At 52.5% G+C, this 17711-nt stretch overlaps 1 protein-coding gene across 13 annotated transcripts in view; it reads left to right on the forward strand.

The window, feature by feature from the left end:
- FMNL2 (formin like 2) overlaps nt 1-17711 on the forward strand; it is a 112269-nt gene that overhangs the window by 49721 nt on the left and 44837 nt on the right. For all 13 annotated transcript variants that reach the window (XR_007204727.1, XM_048309161.1, XM_048309168.1 and 10 more), the window contains exon 2: nt 13584-13667. Coding sequence is in view for 12 of the 13 variants with exons in the window: in XM_048309161.1 (XP_048165118.1) it covers nt 13584-13667 (84 nt within the window). In the remaining variant the exon portion in view is untranslated. The remainder of the gene's footprint in view (nt 1-13583; nt 13668-17711) is intronic.

Genomic DNA, 17711 nt, shown 5'->3' on the forward strand with positions numbered 1-17711 from the left:
TGGAATTTGAGGTATTGCAGCCTGGCCTGGTGTTTGTCCCGACGCCAGGCTGGGGGCTGGTTGTTCCCGGTGCCGGTGTGGGATTAATCCCGCTGCTCATCCCGGTCATGTGCCGGCCAGGGCTCGTTTTCATTCCGTGCCATGCTCTGCTTGGGAGCCCAGGAGCTCTTTAACCTAATTCCCATTCCCAGCTCCCGGCGTGGGAAGCCGAGGAGAGCCAGAGCTCCTTTTACAAAGCTCTCTTCACATCAGCACTTCCAATTTCCAGTGAAAATGCCGGAGTCTGGCTCGTGTGTGACACCCTGGCACACAGGTGCCACAAGCCACTGGCACCCGCCCCCAGGTGAAGGATTTGGGGACTAAAATATTCCCAAGAAAGCTCCCTTATAAATAATTTTTGGCTGTCCCTGTCTTCAAGGCTGAATCTGTTCAGTTCCTGATGGTGCTGACAGCCAGCCCAGCTCCTTCCACCTGGGACCAGCACCTCACAGTCCTTGGATATTCACTCATGACTGAATCCAGCTTCCTTCTCCATAACCATCCTGACTCTAAATTAATTTAGTCAGGAGTTGGGGACAGTTCTGCCTTAGAGAACCTGAGGAAGAGCCGGTGTGTGGAATAGTTTTCCCATTTTGTTGCCATTAGCACCGTAGCCGAAGTGCACTGGGCTGGGTGACAGGGTGGGGATCCATCACAGGGTGAACTCAGGGGTCTTGGAGGTCTTTTCCAACCTCACTGATTCCCTGATTCCATGATTTTGGCAGCACCCTCGGTGTGCTCCAGGCAGGAGATGCCAGTGTGTGGTGTTGCAGTGCAATCCTCCGTCGCAATTCCCATTGTTCCTGAGTTTATAAACATTCATCAAAGGGAATTTTGATGAAATACAAGTTTTGTCTGGGGAAATTCACGAGGTGGATGTCTGGGAGGGTGAGCAGGTGAAGCGTGTCTGACATGAAGAGATGACATTCCGGAGGTGTTTGTGGCTAAACAAAGGGAATTGTAAACATGTGTTGCCATCAGGTGAGAAATCCTGTGGGATTCAGTTGTAAGGACGACTCTGGGATGACAGCAGCTGGAGAGAAATCTTCTCTTCCTCTTCCCCTTCCCTTCTTTTCCTGAGTTTAGGTGGCTGCATACATTGTCCATAAATTTGGGATTCATCTTCTCACAGAGGTTAAAAATAGCATCCAGAACTGCCTCGGGAATGGGAGCCCAGCCAGCACAGCCACAGATTTTATTTGGAAAAAGTAACCTAGTAGGGATTTTATGGGCGAGTTCAAACACTTACTGGTCTAGCACCTACCTTGGGGACCGGCTTTGGGATGGCCACAGTAAAAGGGCTTAAGGAATAACCAAAGTGATCCCTCGGGAGGAAGCTCCAGAGTGGGATGAGTCTCCCCTCAGTCTCCTCTTCTCCAGCAAACCAAGTGCCCTCAGCTGCTCCTTGTATGGCCCCTCCAGGGAAACTGAAGGAAAAAAGGGATAAACCCCCCCCAGATCCAGGGAAACTCAAGGAAATAAAGGAAACCTCCCCCCCCCAGATCCAGGAAAATACAAGGGAAGGAGGATAAACCCACTGAGATGCAGGGAAACTCAAGGAAATAGGGAAGAAACCCCTCCCAGACCCAGGGAAATATGAGGGAATGGGGGATAAATCCATCGAGATCCACAGAAAATCAAAGAAATAAAGGAAAACCCCCCAGATCCAGGCAAATACAAGGGAAGGGAGATAAACCCCCTCAAATCCAGGAAAACTCAATTTAAAAAGAGATAAACACACTCAGATCCAGGGAAACTCAAGGAAAAAGGGGATAAGCCCCCTCAGATGCAGGGAAACTCAAGGAAAAAGGGGATAACCCCCCCAGGTCCAGGGAAACTCAAGGAAAAAGGGGACAAACCCTGCCAGATCCAGGGAAACTCAAGGAAAAAGGGGATAAACCCCCCCAGATCCAGGGAAACTCAAGGAAAAAGGGGACAAACCCTGCCAGATCCAGGGAAACTCAAGGAAAAAGGGGATAAACCCCCCCAGATCCAGGGAAACTCAAGGAAAAAGGGGATAAACCCCCCCAGATCCAGAGTAATTCAAGGAAAAAGGGGATAAACCCTGCCAGATCCAGGGAAACTCAAGGAAAAAGGGGATAAACCCCCCCAGATCCAGGGAAACTCAAGGAAAAAGGGGATAAACCCCCCCAGATCCAGGGAAACTCAAGGAAAATGCACTCCAGAAATGCTGCTGCATCCGTGGGTGTGACATCTGTAAAGTATCCGTGTCCAGGAGGAGGGAGCGGGACCATGTGGATGCATTTGGAATCAGGACACGGCAAAGGCTGGGATTTCCAGGAAAGGAACAAAGGGAGGGCAGGCAGAGGTGTTCCCTCAGGGCCACTGCATTCCTTGGAATCCTGATGCCTCGCTCTTGGCAAATCCGTGGAGCCTTGAACACTTCAAAAAAAAAAAAATGAAAACAGTATTTCAAACAGGTGCTGTGAAATCCGTGGTGAAGCAGCAAAAATCAGAGCTGGTGCCTGAAAATGCTGAATTTTAGTCACTTCAGATGAGTCACACAATGCCCCTGTGTGTGTGGGTGACACGTTTTCAGTGATTTACTGCCAGCAGAATGTCAGGGAGCCCTGGGGACAGCGGAGCAGCAGCCCTGCTGCAGGAATTCCTGCTCCAATATTATGGCTGGAAAGTCACAGGATTTGGGTTTATTTTGGCTTCCCTGCACCTCCTCTGCCGGGCTGGAGTGGTGCCTGCAGTAGTGAGACCTGTAAATATTTCCAGTGTAAATCCAAGTTTGTAACTCGCTGTTAAAAATTCCCTTGGGATTGAGGCTCGGTGTGTGAGAGATTTTCTGGTGTTTACATTTTTAAGTGGAATCAACTTCCAAGTAAATTCCTTTCCCTGTCCATCAAGTACTTGAGTGCAGCAAAGAGGGATGTAAATAATTTGCATTTTTTAAGGAGTTCTCTTGATTTACATGCTCCCTCTGAGGGGAGGGCAGAGACCTGGATTGGCTGGAGGATGTTGGGAAGAGAAGGGAAATCAGGGAGAATTAAAAATAGGCTCCAAAGGCTCCAGCTCTGAGCATCTGAGCAAGTTCCTGGCTGCCTCCAAAGCAGGACTTTTGTCTGGGATGTGGCTTTCCAAGGAGGGCTCGTGCTGACATTCACTGGAGACAGAAAACCTGGGACCAGGCCCCGGGCCAGGCTTTTTATCCCTGACTTCATTTATTTTTCTTGGTTTATCCAACCCTTAATATAATTCAAGTGAAGGTTTTATTCCTAGAGCAGCATCCATCAGGGAGCTGCCAGCCAGCCCCGTTTCCTCTGTCCTGGGACCAAACCCCGTGGGTTGGGTTTGCTCTTGGATTTTATTTGTGTCTCTCTAAACACATCCCTGTGTTTTATTCTGGCTTTGGGGGGGATTTTATCCATCTGCTTGTGTGGGGATGGTGGTTGGATTTTGCAGTGTGGGGGTTTTTTGTGGGCGCTGGAGTTGAAGTCTCGGCTGGTGTTGCATAAGAAACTCAGTTGGAATGGATTCCATGGATTTTTATCCCTATGTGTGGAGAGTGTTTGTGGGCACACGTTGCCCAGAGAAGCTGTGACGTCCTTGCCAGTGTCCCAGGCCAGGTTGGACGGGGCTTGGAGCAGCCTGGGAGAGGGGAAGGTGTCCCTGCTCATGGCAGGGGAGGAGTGGGATGAGCTTTAAGGTCCCTTCCAACCCAAACCAGTGTGGAATTCCATGATTTCTGATGAGAAAATACACGGTATTTCTATCACAGAAGTGCATGTAGGATAATCTGGGATCATCAACTGCCTTAAAAATTTGCACTTAGGAGAAGTTTAAGTGTTTTGATGAGAATTTTATCCAGCTTTTCCTGAATGAGGTTGACTTGGCCGATGTCTCTGACCCCTTTGGAGGGGAAGTGTGGGATCCTCCATGTGAGGGGAGGTCGGAGGGGTTTTGTTCCACCCACCCTCTGAAAATCCCTTCTGTCATCCTCTGGAATACCGTATAAATCACAGAGTCCCAGACTGAGTTGGGTTGGAATGTTAAAGCCCATCCCATCCCATCCCATCCCATCCCATCCCATCCCATCCCATCCCATCCCACCCCTGCCATGGCAGGGACACCTCCCACCATCCCAGGCTGCTCCAAGCCCCAATGTCCAGCCTGGCCTGGGACACTTCCAGGGATCCAAGGGCAGCCACAGCTTCTCTGGGAATTCCATCCCAGGGCCTTCCCACCCTCCCAGGAAGGAATTCCTTCCCAAATCCCATGTAACTGTGCTGCAGTGGGGTGTGCACAGCTGCCAGCTGGGCTTCGGCAGCCGCCGGTCGGAACTGCTGGCTGGAATTTTCCTTTTTCCTCCTGAGCAGCTGATGGATGAGCAGCAGTGCGGTCCCACAGGTGACATATGCTCCAGTTCCAGAGGGTTTGTAGGGAACAACGGCACGAGGGGATGGGGATCCTCTGACTCACAGCAATGGGATCTGGGGAAAAATTCCAAAGAAAACCCAAAATCCATTGGCATCTTTGGGATAATTGTAGGGGTGCTTGGACCTCGCCGCTCTGCCCGTGCTGCTGTGAGGCAGCACAGGAGTGGAAAGATGTAAAAATGGCTGCAACCCCGTTTTTTGTGTGTTTTCCAGCGTTTTTGTGCCCCGCAGCTCCCAGCGCTCCGGGCTGCCCTATGAATGGAGTCGTGGGCACTGCCCACCATCTGTGCAATTCCCAGCACAGCCTTTGGAATACACATTTTGGTTCTTTGGAAGTCACTTTCTCTGACATTTCACTGAAAGGGCTGTAATTTTGGATTTTGTGGTTTGCCTTATCAGCAGTGAGTGATTTAATAAAGCCACGGGACGAGCTCGGAGCTCGGAGTGAGTCAGGCCTGGCTTGGCCTTTGAAGCGTTCCTACCATGGAATTCTTTTTCAGTGATGAATTAATGAGGTTTCAGCTTTCCCAAAATGTGAGGCCCTTAAGCCGAGCCTGGGTTTTTGAGAGGAACAAGCAGCTCCGTGGTCACTGCAGTCCTTGGTCCCCAAAACCTTCCAGAGGTTTCCCGGATGAAGTTCCCTCAGCGGGGTCGGAGCCGTCGTGGCTCTCCCAGCGAGACCCCACTTGCTGTGTGAGGAGAAGGGGTTTAGGATCAGAGAATCCTGAAGGTTGGAAAAGCTCTCCAAGATCTCCAATCCAACCATTTCCCAGCGCTGCCAAGGCCACCGCTGCCCCGTGTCCCCAAGTGCCACATCCACACAGCTTTGAATCCCTTCAGGAATGGGGATTCCACTGCCCTGGGCAGCCCATTCCAATGCCTGGCCACCCTATCCATGAAGAAATGTCCCTAATATCCAATCTATCCCATCACTGAGCCAGGACTGAAGGAGCGATCCCACAGTGGCTGGGAAGAGCTTGGAAGGGAAATGCTAATTTATGATGAATATGCAAATGGAAGTGCTGATCAAAGGGAGCAAAGTGACACGTGGGGAGGGGTGATGGACACCGAGGGGCTTGGAAAAGTCATGGAAAACCACAGTGGTGGAAAACGCAGGAACCTGGGTGTCAGCCCTGCCCGTGGACATCGTCCACCACGGCCATGTGGGGCAGGGACCCCCTGGCTGCCTCCAAGCCGTGCTCCATCAGGATTCCAGGCTGGTTAGAAACACCCAGAAGGTGATGATCTCCCAAGGAATATTCCCCCTTCCCTGCCACTGGATTCCTGGATGGTTTAGTCCTTCCTTATCAGCTGAGGAACCGCACGTTCCCACCACAATTTTCTACATCCCAGCTTTCCCCTTCCATGTATGAAGTGGGTGTTCCTGGATAACCTCAGGCCCACCGAGGTGCACGTGGGGAATCACAGATCCAGAAGTCAAGAGTTCCACTTGGATTTTTTTCCAATCATTTCCCAAGGATGAGCTCCACACGCCGTGTCCTCTCTCCTCAGCAGGTCCCTCCGTGCTGTGGAAGCTTCTCCTGCTCTTCCCTACGGATCCAGGGCGTGTTTAGGAGGAGGAAGGCCTGCTGCAGGCAGAGCATTGGTATTTTTAGATCAAAGACTAGTTTAATAAAAAAAAACAGGAGAGGAGAAGGAGGATTAGAACAATAAGTGCATTTAATTTTAGCCTAGCTTGGGTTCCTCATAAAGTCAGGGAACTTGGAGCTCGCTTCAGTTGCCTCTGGCTCTCCTAAATAAACACACCAGAGCAGGGCTGGGGAGTTAAGTAGCACAGAAAATTGCAAAAAGTTGCATTTTAATATTCGAGGAGAATATTAAGGGCTGTTTTACAGGCCAGGCCCTGGAATTAAATTTTAATGCTGGACAAAAATCCCGAGGTTGTTTTGGTAGGCGGCTCCTGGAGCTACACAGAGACTTGTTCTGCAGAAAGGGTCACAGTTAGGGCAGGGTGAGGGACCTTCTCCAGACGTGGCGAGTGAGGAGGGTGTGGGGCCAGGATCTGCTTCTTATGGAATTTTGTGATTTCTTCTGGAATTTTTGTCTGGAGAAGAGCAGGCACAGGGGGAACTCATTGGTCTCTACAACTCCTGGACAGGGGGGTGGGGTGAGGTGGGGTTGGGCTCTTCTGCCATGTCCCCAGTGAGGGGATGAGAGGAAATGACCTTGAGTTGCACTAGGGGAGGTCCAGATTAAATATTGGAATTTTTTTTTCCCTGGAAGAGTGGTCAGGCACTGGAATGAGTTGCCCAAGGATGTGGTGGAGTGACTGTCTCTGGAAATGCTCGAGAGGTGTCTGGACGTGGCACCTGGGGATGTGGGTTGGGGATGGTTGTAGTGGTGCTGGGTTGATGGACTCGATGCTCTTCAAGGTCTCCTCCCACCTGGATGATTCTGGGATTCTGGGGATTTTCCCCCAGGCTCAAGAGACCTGGCTGCCACGGCCCTCCTGCGCTGTGGCGTTGGGTGACCTGATCAATGTGTGTTTCCCCTGGCAAGTGTTGGGGATGAAGAATCACAGAATCATTAAGGTTGGAAAAGCCCTTGAGGATCATCAGATGCAACCATTCCCTCCCCACTGCCAAGGCCACCTCTAACCCCTGTCCCCATGTGCCACATGCACACGTTAATGCTGTACCCAGATGTTCCAGACCCTCAGTAAACCTCGAGTCAGAGGTGATTGAGTGAGTGGGGTGAGGTCTCACTGGTGGCTCTTGATGGCTCCAAGCCACCATCAAGCAGCCACTGTCCCCTTGGTTGTCCCAGCAGAGGAGGAGGGTTGTTGGGAAGTTGGAGTTGTCCTGCTCCAGCCTCAAAGGATGAGCACAGAGCCCTGGGTTTGCTCCTGCCTGGGCACTCTCCTCGTTCTAAACTGGTTCCTTTTCACACCAGCAAAATTTAGAGATTGTGAGGGAACATTTCCAGCCTCATCACACCTCTGACAGCCAAGGGTGGCAGTGTCACATGAACGCATCTGAACTGATTTATGTTGCTTTTCATTCTCTTTTTAATGTTTTTGGAATTTGGTTGCTTTTGGATCCTGGACTCTGGGAGGACGCGGGCAGCTCAGTGCCAAGAAGGAAACCTGGATCCACTCAGGACCTGGGATTTGGTTCTCAGGCTCTCTCCAGCCAGGGAAGGGCTGCTCTGTCTCTGTGCTGTGGAGGTGGGAGGTATGGACTTCACTTAGGAACCAGTTTTGGGTCTGCTTTGTAAGAACTCACTGGATATTAATAAAAGTTAAAAATACTTCAGGCTCTGCCTTACAACAGCCCTGACTGAAATGCAGGAAAAATCGGGATTGCAGCTCGTCATGGTGGAGAGAGATAAACCCTGGAGAGCTGGAGGCAAAATGCTGTGCTGAACCTGAGGAATTGGGAAGTTTAACAAATGAGCTGGAGAATAAGCTCAGATTGGGAAGTTCCAGGTGAGGATAGGGAGTCCTTGAAGCCTGGAGTAAGAGCAGAGCTTTGGTGTGGGTGTGTAAATCTGAGTCACGAGGACCAAGACTTATTTGAAGTGTTTGAAAGCCCTGATCTTTTTCCTCAGTGCTGTTGTGAAGCCAGAAATGATCCAGGTTTGTTTTTCCATCTCTCTGGGAGAAGTGCAAGGTGGGAATAATCCCAGTCAGAGGGAGGACAGGAGGAGAAAGCCAGTTGGGAATTAATTCTCAGGAATGTGAGTTCCTGTGCGGTGTCTCCTGGAGGAGGAGTGGGAATTGCCTTCACCCTCACCTGCCACATCAGGGTGTGTGTCCTTGCAGATAAGGTTTTCCTGGGATACCTTTATTCCTTGCAAGGTTAGCAGTGCCTCTATGGAAGTGGGAAGTTTAACTCTTTGCTGGGATGGCTTTTAATGTCCCTTGCTCCAGCGCTGGCATTGGCAGTGGTGTCAGACTCACCTTCCCTTGCCAGGCTCTGCTTTCCTGCCTTTTTCCATCCCCATCCATTGGATGGTGAGGCCATCCCACATTTCAGGGCTTCATGAGCTTGTACTGATGCATCCAGGGCAGTTCATGGGAACGAATGGATCAGGAGGACTCTGTTCATTCCCAGCACATCAATGCCAGGATTCATTAATAAAAGGGCTGTGGACTTGAAGGTGATAAGATCAATAAGAGCAGCAGCCTGATGTTATTAATTAGCAATGCTATTAATTAGCAATGCTCATGCTTTTGACTCAGTTGAGTTGCTGCTACACTGGTTTTCCAAAACCCTGAGCCTTTTAATCCTCAGGAAAACAAGGAATAAGTTGGAAAAAGCACAGCTCAGTCATTCCACCACTGGCACTGGAGCTGGTGCTGGTGTGACCTGGGCTGCAGGTGGCACCTGGAGGCATCTGCTGGTCCTTCCCTTTGCAGCTGGGTGCTTTATCCCGCTCTGGGATGTATTTTACATGGGATGTATTTTAGCATTTTCCCTGGATGATGCTGGCTGCAGGAGCGTTTTGCCCCCACCCCACATGGCCACCAGCAGCTCTGTCAATGCCCCTTTTCCATGGAAGGGGACAGCAGGACAACCCCAAGGGACATGTTTGAGACCAGGGGTGAAGCCAAGCTGTGGTGGTGGTGCCCAAATCCTGCAGATCAGTCCACAAAATGAGATTTTTAGCATCAAAACCTGGAATTGGAGGGTCCGCCAGTTTGGACGGAGCTGGGCTTTATTTCATAGGTTAAAAAGACATAAATTTCCTTGTTGCACTCTGGTTTTATTTTTAACTCTTAAGCAATTTAATATTTTGGAGGTCTGCTTGTATTCCCCCCAGTTTTCCATCTGCTACTGTGATTAATTTAAGGCCCAGCTTTATCCTGCCAACCCAGAGCAAACGGAATGGAAACCTTACCTAGATGGTTTGGCACGTAGCAGCAGACATGAATAACTTTGGAATTTGGGGGGGAAAGCGAAGTCCCGTGTTCTTGGAGCCGGGATGGGGTTGGACAGGAGCCCTTGCAGACAGCAGGAGGCTGTGCAGGATCCAGCTGCAGTCACTCCAGGTTTGTGTTGGGAGGTGTTGCTGAGGAGTCGGAAGCCGAGGGCTCCGGTTTCCTACGGCCTCTCCAGGCAGGATAACGTGCCGGAGCTTGGCTTTGCTCCCTCCCCAGGCCTGGAAGCACCGTGAGGTAGTGGAAAGTTGCAAGTGAGGAAGGTGGGACTGATTTCCTGGGGCTGTGGGAGGAAGGAGTGGAGCGAAGCTGCGGAGCTCACCTGGGCTCGGCTGCTCGGCCAGGGCGGCAGAACAGTTCGGCCAAAAATGGTTCTTTTTAATCTGGATTGTGTTTGGTAGGAGCCATCCCTGGAGCCAGGAGCCAGGGATAGGGATGAGGATGGAAGTGGGAGTGAGGATGCAGAGCTGTGGGGCACGAGATGAAGCTGCTTCAGCTGCAGTTCCCACTCTCAGGAATGGGTTTTATGGGATCCTAATGCAGGCTGGGGATCTGGTTAAAGGTGCAGCTCTTCCTGAGCTGATGGAAATCTGCTCTGCTGGCAAAGGGTCCCAGCTGCACAAGTGGGTGGTGACACTGGGGACACAGGCAGGAGAGGAGAGAGTGGGGCCATCTCTGCTGGCCGCAGCAGGAGTTTGGATTGTTTTAGGGAGGGAGTAGTTCTGCTGTCAGAAGCCTTCAGAGCTGTCATTGGGAAAAGATGGGAAGGGAAACCACAGGAGGTAGACCTGCCATTAACTAGAGAACACTGGGATGTGTGAAGCCCACGGTTGTAAGAGCTGGAAGTGGCCAGGAGACGTTGGTGAGTCATTCCAGGGATCCACAGGGAATAAGAAATCCAGACACTGAATGTGTCTGGTTGGGTGTGACTGCAGCAAAGCTCCCGGAGCCAGTTCAGTAGCTGCTGCCTCAGATCCTGCTGCTACGGCTGGAGTCACGGACTTGGGAGCAGTGCACTTGGATATCAGGAGCCACTTGGGGTAGTGCCATGCAGAGATGTTAAAAAAAATCTATTGCTTCCCATGTGAGTAAAAATATCATGGATTAGGAAGCAATTTTCCAGCAGGGAGTGTCTGTTGAGAGTAAGGAAATCCTTAGTCCAGGTTTCAGCAAAGGTATGGTGTAGAATCCTGGAATATCCTGAGTGGGAAGGATCATGGATCCAGCCCCTGGCCCTGCACAGACCCCCAGTAATCACACCCTGGGCATCCCTGGGAGCAGTGTCCCAATGCTCCTGGAGCTCTGGCAGTCTTGGGAATGCGATCATTCCCCAGCACCCTCTGGGGGAAGAACCTTTCCCTGAGATCCAACCTAAAATTCCGTGGCACAGCTCTGGCCGTTCCTCGGGTTCCGTCCCTGATCACAGAGAGCAGAGATCGGAGCTGTCCCTTGAGATGAGGCTCCAGAGTGGGATGAGTCTCCCCTCAGTCTCCTCCAGCAAACCAAGTGCCCTCAGCTGCTCCTCGTGTGGCCCCTCCAGGGAAACTGAAGGAAAAAAGGGATAAAACCCCCCCCAGATCCAGGGAAACTCAATGAAATAAGGAAGAACCCCCCCCACCCCAGACCTCAAATGCTCATCTGTCCCTTCCAGACCCTTCCTGGTCCCCCCTTCGGACACTCTGACAGATCTGAACCTCCCTTAGGCTGTGCAGGTAACCAAGGTGGTTCTTCCCTTCCCAGTTCCCTCCAGCAGAGATCAAGCCAAGGACTGGAGGGACTCTGGGGTGAGCCCTGGTCCTGTCCATACCATGGTCATGCTTTAAATCTCTTTCTGGGAAGCGAGCAGGTGCAGTTCACCCTCAGCTTCCACACAGGGAGCTGAGCCTGGCTGCACACCGTGTCCAGAGAGGGTTTTCCCTGTGGGAGAGGGCAGGAATGTCTGGAGTGAGCTGTTGAGGGACACAAAGTGGTTGTGAGGAGCAAAGCAAAGCACTTCCCGTAGCAGAGTGAGCTCAGATGGCTTCATTTGGGAATGAGATCACTGGAGCCTGCTGCCTGGCTCTTGTTTTCCCTGTTCCAGCTCTCGTCCCTGCTGAACCCCTGCCACGGCCGAGTGCTGCCGAGGTTTCCAGGCAGGTTTCCTGTCCCGGTGCCAGCCGGGGTGCGTAAGCTGATTAGCTCTAAGGAGATCAGAGCTTGACAAGGGCTGCATTGCAGGTAAACACTGGAGCTTTTCCTCCAGCTGAGAGCTGTGAAATATGGCTCAGGAGTAAGGAATGGTGCTGGAAGAACCCTCAGGAAAAATACCAAGAAGTGCATGAAATGATAACAGAGCTGATAAGGTGCCTGGTGAGAGACTGAGAGGAGAAGCGAGCACAGATATGATCAGAGCCTATAAATACTGCCAGCATGACAGCAGAGATGAGCAGAGGAAAGAGTCATTGTTATCTGATGGAAAACAAGCTCTGGGAAGAGCAGCCATGGGAGCAGGAGGCGTGGAGGGGATCCCCGGGAGCGGGGACACTCCTGGGCTGGGATGGAGGGAGGGCAGAGGAGCAAATCCTCAGCTGTCCCTCATTCCCAAGGCGCTCCTGGCTGTCCTGGTGCCCATCAGTGCGGTCAGCACTACCTACACCATCCCCTGGCACTGAATCACCCTTGGCACCTGGGATCCTGCCAGGAACTTCCTTAAATTCCCATTTTCCAGGTGCCAGTGAGGTGTCCTGGATGGCTGATCCCAACAGGTGCTCCCTGTCCGCATCCCTCCTCTTCCCTTCCCTGGGATGGGGTTTGTGCGAGGAACTGGAGGAGGTCTGGGCAGAGTGTGGGTCTGGGATGGTTCCAGGGATCCCCAGGACAGCCTGCTGGAATAAAGCTGGAGGCTGCCCATTGAAGCCTTGGGAAGCTGCTCCTGGAGTGGGATTTGAGTCCGAAACCCCGATTTACTCATTCTGATTTATTGTTGTGTCCGGTGCCGCTGGGACTGGCCGGCTCTTCCCCACCGGGCATGGACTGCCAGAGGCCTGTGGTTAACTGGGTTAACTGGGGCCAGTCTGGGAATTCCAGCTGGAGCCCAGGAGCTGCTGGAGCCCAAGAGGTGCTCAACAGATTTTCCACCCACCACTTGGCCTTGCTGTGCTCGACTGGGCTGATGGAGATCCTCTCCAGGCGTGGTGTTTGCAGAGCTCTCCAGGTGTTCCTGGGTTCCATCCACGTGTTCCTGGGTTCAATCCAGGTGTCCTGGGTTCCATCCAGTGTTCTGGGTTCTCCAGGAGCACAAGCACAACAGGTGTGCTGCACATTCCAGGACAGGGCTCTTGGGAATGCTGCCTTGGGAGCCAGTGGCCTGCACAGCCCTTCCCAGAGAGCTGTCCTGGAAGGGGATCTCACATCAAAGGAGCCAGGAACGATAGGGATCAAATAATTGCTGCCTCTCCCCTTCCTCCTGACTCCTGTCACTCACAGGCTGGGATTGTTATCTCGGGGGGTTGGGCAGCAGCAATCCTGACTCCGGGATCTGTGTCATCCAGATAAGGTGGCATGTGGTGGCGTTTCCAACCTGGCTAGCTGTTGGAGTTAAAATGAAGTGGCCTTTCACGATCCTGTTGGGAGAGGACTGTCCTGCAGCCCCAGCCGACAGTGGGGGGTGTTTCCCTTTGGAATGTTCCCTCAGGGGAAGGGAACAGGACCTGTCTGGGGCACTGAGTGGCTCCTGTGCTGTGGCAGCTCAGGGAATCCTGTCCTCTTCACTGGGTGGAGGTGGCTGGTCACAGAATCCCAAAGTAGTTTGGGTTGGAAGGAGCCTTATAAAGCTCATCTCATTCCATGGGCAGGGACACCTTCCACTATCCCAGGCGGCTCCAAGCCTTATCCAGCCTGGCCTTGGACGCTTCCAGGGATCCAGGGGCAGCCACAGCTTCTCTGGGAAGCCGTGCCAGGGCCTCCCCACCCTCACAGAGAGGAATCTTTTCCTAAAAGCCCAGAACCTGGAGCTCAGGGCTGGCCCTCAGTCTCACCTCGTGTGTCCCAGCGTGGCCCAGCCCTGCCCGTGGGTGCCTCGTTTATTCAGCGGCACTTTTGGGGCCAAAACCAACAGGGAGAGGGAACGTTCCTGAGCAACCCTGGCATCAGGAATTCACGTGAAACAATTCAACAACCGCAGCCACGCTGCCTTGGTTTGCCCCAGCTGGATTTGGCCCTGGTTGATCCCTCACAATATTCCTGTCTCTCCACAGAATGCCATGAACCTGCCTCCCGACAAAGCCCGGCTCCTGCGGCAGTACGACAACGAGAAGAAGTGGGAGCTCATCTGTGACCAGGTAAGGAGCCTCGGGAGAGCCTTTGGGGGGTGCCTCTTTCCAGCTGCTCCATCCACAGCGTCCCTGGGCTGAGCAAGACCTTGCAGGCGCCTGTTCCCAGGAGTTTCCAACACTCATTCCTTTGGCTTTTGCTCCGTTGTTGGTGACCACTCCTAGAGGCCTTGCAGTAATACCTGCAGCCAACCTGATCCATCTGGGATTCTGTCATTCCATGATTTGTGTCACAGATGTTTCTCCAAGTGTCCCAGAGAGGTGTGAGCTCCGTGCTGGAGGCTGTGTTGGCAGTAGGACAGGCAGAAGCTGTTTGGTCCCAGCCTGGCTGTTGAAATTCCCACCTCACACAGGGATATCCCTTTCCCCTCTGATGTTTCCATCCTGGATTCCCTCTGGCTGCTGAACGCTGCTGATTTTGCCCTGCACAGGCTCGGCCTGACCTCAGAGTCTTGCCCTGTGTGTCCTGAGCAAATGATCTCAACCCAGGGAGTGTTTGGCTGCCCACATCACGCTCCGTGGTGACGGCTGGAGCTGGCACCTCCAGGGCCAGGCGGCTGCTGCTGCAGCCTGAACTCCTGTTCACCTCCAGGGGCTGGGAGCAGCCTCGGATCAGGCAGTGCCAGATGCTGAGGCATCTCCTCGTGAGCTGTGCAGCGACTAACAGGATGCGATGGATAAACAGGAAAGGCGTTTTGGGGGAAAACGAAATGCGCCAAAGGTGGGATTTGAATTTGGGAGCCAGCAGCAAAACTGGGACTGCCATGGACTTCAGCAGTAATGGCTAATGAAAATAATTGATCCAGCACTGGGAAAGTGGGATGTTCCCTTGGGATGTAAACTCAGCAGAACCAGGGTGAGAGTTTGGCAGGAGGTGCAGCCGTGCTGGGAGCTCAGGGACATTGGGATAAAGACATTTATGGGACACTTCCTATTCAGCTGTTACGGGGGGGGTGTCTGATCCAATCATGGAATCCAGACTGGTTTGGGTTGGGAGGGACCTTAAAGCCCACCCAGTGCCAACCCCAGGGACACTTCCACTGTCCCAGATTGCTCCCAGCCTTATCCAGCCTGGCCTTGGACACTTCCAGGGATCCAGGGGCAACCACAGCTTCTCTGGGAATTCCATCCAAGGGCCTCCCCACTCTCACAGGGAAGAATTCCTTCCCAATATCCCATCTAATCCTGCCCTCTGGCAGTTTAAATCTATTGCACAGGTACCTTAAAGTAAAGCTTAATAAAGAATTGCTTTTTTCCCCATGAGTTTCCTGTGCAGAGAATGCAAAGCTTGAGCTATTTAAAGACTCCATTTAGTGAGACACTCAAAAATTGCAGGAACTGCTGCGAGGGATTGTGAATTCCCCATCCCTGGAAGTGTCCAAGGCCAGGCTGGACAGGGCTTGGAGCAGCCTGGGACAGTGGGAGGTGTCCCTGCCCATGGCAGGGGGTGGAACTGGATGGGCTTTAGGGTCCCTCCCAGCCTAATCCATGATTTGTGTCACGGGTGTTCCCAGAGCGTCCTGCAGAGGTTTGAGCTCCGTGCTGGATTCCCGGTTGGCAGCGGGACAGGCAGAAGCCGTTTGATCCCAGCCTGGATGTGCAAATTCCCACCTCGGAGCTGATCCACCCTTTGCAGCTGCTGCTGATTCACTCCCGAGCTCTGGGGTGGGATAGGAGGGATGAGCAGATGGGAAGGAAATTTGCAATCTGGAGTAATCGAGGCTCTTAACAGCTCCTTGCACAACTCCGAGTCCACCCCCGGGCTGGGATGAGTCCCTTCCCTGGGATGAGGCCCTTCCCATCCTCTGGAAAGGCAGGGAAGCAGCGCAGGGCTGATGTAACCAGCACTGTGGGGCCAGCCCTGGCAGGAGCAGGAGCAGGAGGTGACCAAGTGCCACCTTTCCCATGTCCAGCCATCCCATGGGACACGCTGGGCAGGGAGCAGGGGCTGGGGTCTGTCACAGGTCCCTGATGTTCCCGCTCAATCAGAGCAGTGTGAGCAGGTGCCACTAAAAGCCCCGAACGCAGCATATGGGGTGTGAAATATTTATATCTGTCCCTGGAATTACAGGGATGAGAGCCCTTCCAGGAGCAGGGGTTGTGCAGGATGTTTTTATTACGGATGCAGATTCTGACTGCTGTTTTCCCTTGGTTTCACCCACTACACCATTTTCACCTGGTGTTGCTTGTAAATCAATGAGGAAATGAACTCCTTCTCTCCTGTGCTGCTTCTCATCTTAGATCTGAAAGGAAAAAGTGTCCAGAAATGGTGTTTTCTAAACAGTCTGTGCAGCGGTTCCTGGATATTTATCTGTGGAATATTGGGAGAATATTAGGAGTTAATCCCCCAAAGGGAACTCTCCCTTTTGCAAAAAATGAGATTAACAAAAGTGGGGAACCGGTTTCATGATGATGATGACAATAGTAATTAATAATAATAATAATAATGAATAATAATCTGCCATGAATAGGATTATGTGCATTGTTTGAATCACTGTAAGGGCTGCTGGGCTGGTTGTGGAGGTCTCATCCCATGTGGAATTTTCTCTTCCTTTGTCTATAAACCTTCCCAATCATCTCAGTGTTGTCCTCAGGGCTTGCTCTGACCTCTCTGGATAAGGTACAAGAAGGAGGAAAAGAGGAAAGCCAGGAAATCTGTTGGCCACTGTGAAAAAGGTCATGGTGGCCATCTGAGGGGTTGGTGTTGGGAATGATCCAGGCAGCGATAAGGATGTGTGGAAATCCAGGAAATGGGATCCTTGAGGGCTCTTTTGGTGTCCTCGAGGCCTGTGTCCAGCTGGGTGCCAGGAGGTGCTGCAGAGGGACATGGATGTGGAGGGAAGGGCTTGGGGACATCCTGCAAAGTTCTTCATTGCCCTCTAATGGCAAATGGTGGCCTCGCCTTGGGACACACGGCAGGTGTGGGAGTAAGGGATGAAGACACCCACAGGAAAGTTGTGAGGTTTGCACCCAAAATCTCCTCCTGAGGTGTTTGTAGAGCTCTCCCTTTCCTGCTGAAGCTCCAGGAGAAGGCAGGTGCCTGGTGTTTCAGAGGCTGGTGGCCACGTGGAGCTCTTGGGATGGCCTTGGTGGGTGGGGTGCTGGGCCACCCCTCAGCTTTGCTGCCAGGGGGTTTCCCTGCCTGAGGGATCCATGGATGGCTGATGGAGAAGGGACTGAGCGAGGAGCAGGGTGTTGTGGGGGTGCTGGGCCATTTTTTTGTCCCAAATTCCTCAGTGGAGCCCAGATTTCTCATCAGGACTGTGCTGAGGGGACTGGGAGCCCTTTTGATGCCTTTGACCCTTTCACAACAGAGACGCAGGGGTTTTTGCCAATATCCAGCCAAGGATTTTCCATCACTTTGCCTGTGCTGCAGAAGCCATTTACAGCTCTGGTTTGAGAGCCTTTGCTTAAAAAACATGGTTTATTCCAGGGAATCTGCCCTCTTGGGGTAAACACAGGGTGGAAAATCCCATGTTTTACTGAACTCGGGAGAAGCTGGACTTTGGGACACTCGTGGCTTCATTCATCTGACTGAGTCACCCTGGGAGAGGAGGCGCAGGGGAGGTCAGACAAGGAGGGATGGCGAGGTTGGAGATAAGGGCACGAGGAGTCCCAGGCTCAGTGATTTGGGATTGGGAAGGGCTCGGCACCCCTGGCATGAGGGAGCAGCAGCTGGGTGCAGCAGGGAGCTGACGGTGACCTGCTTTGGCAGGACCTTAATCCTGGGGGAGTGGATCATTCTGCCTCCTCATTAGGGCAGGGATGAGCAGCTGCTGTCACCTCGTTCCATAAGGACACTCACAAAGTGACACGTTGTCCTGCTGGCGGGAATGGCTGGAGTGCTGCTGGGACAGGAGCGAGCCACCCTCCGGAGCTGTGGGAGATTGGGAATCCTGCACCGTGTTCACGATGTGTTTGTGCCTCGGGAGGGAGGAGACACTGCTCCCCATCTCCTTGTCCCATCTCCTTCCCCACTGATCCCAGTCCATGAGTTTTATGCACTCCCAGCACTTCCTGTGGGATTCTGATCCTGAGTCGGGTGCTTCCCTG

Source organism: Corvus hawaiiensis, chromosome 7, assembly GCF_020740725.1.
Source record: "Corvus hawaiiensis isolate bCorHaw1 chromosome 7, bCorHaw1.pri.cur, whole genome shotgun sequence".
In the NCBI taxonomy this organism is placed as follows: Eukaryota; Metazoa; Chordata; class Aves; order Passeriformes; family Corvidae; genus Corvus; species Corvus hawaiiensis.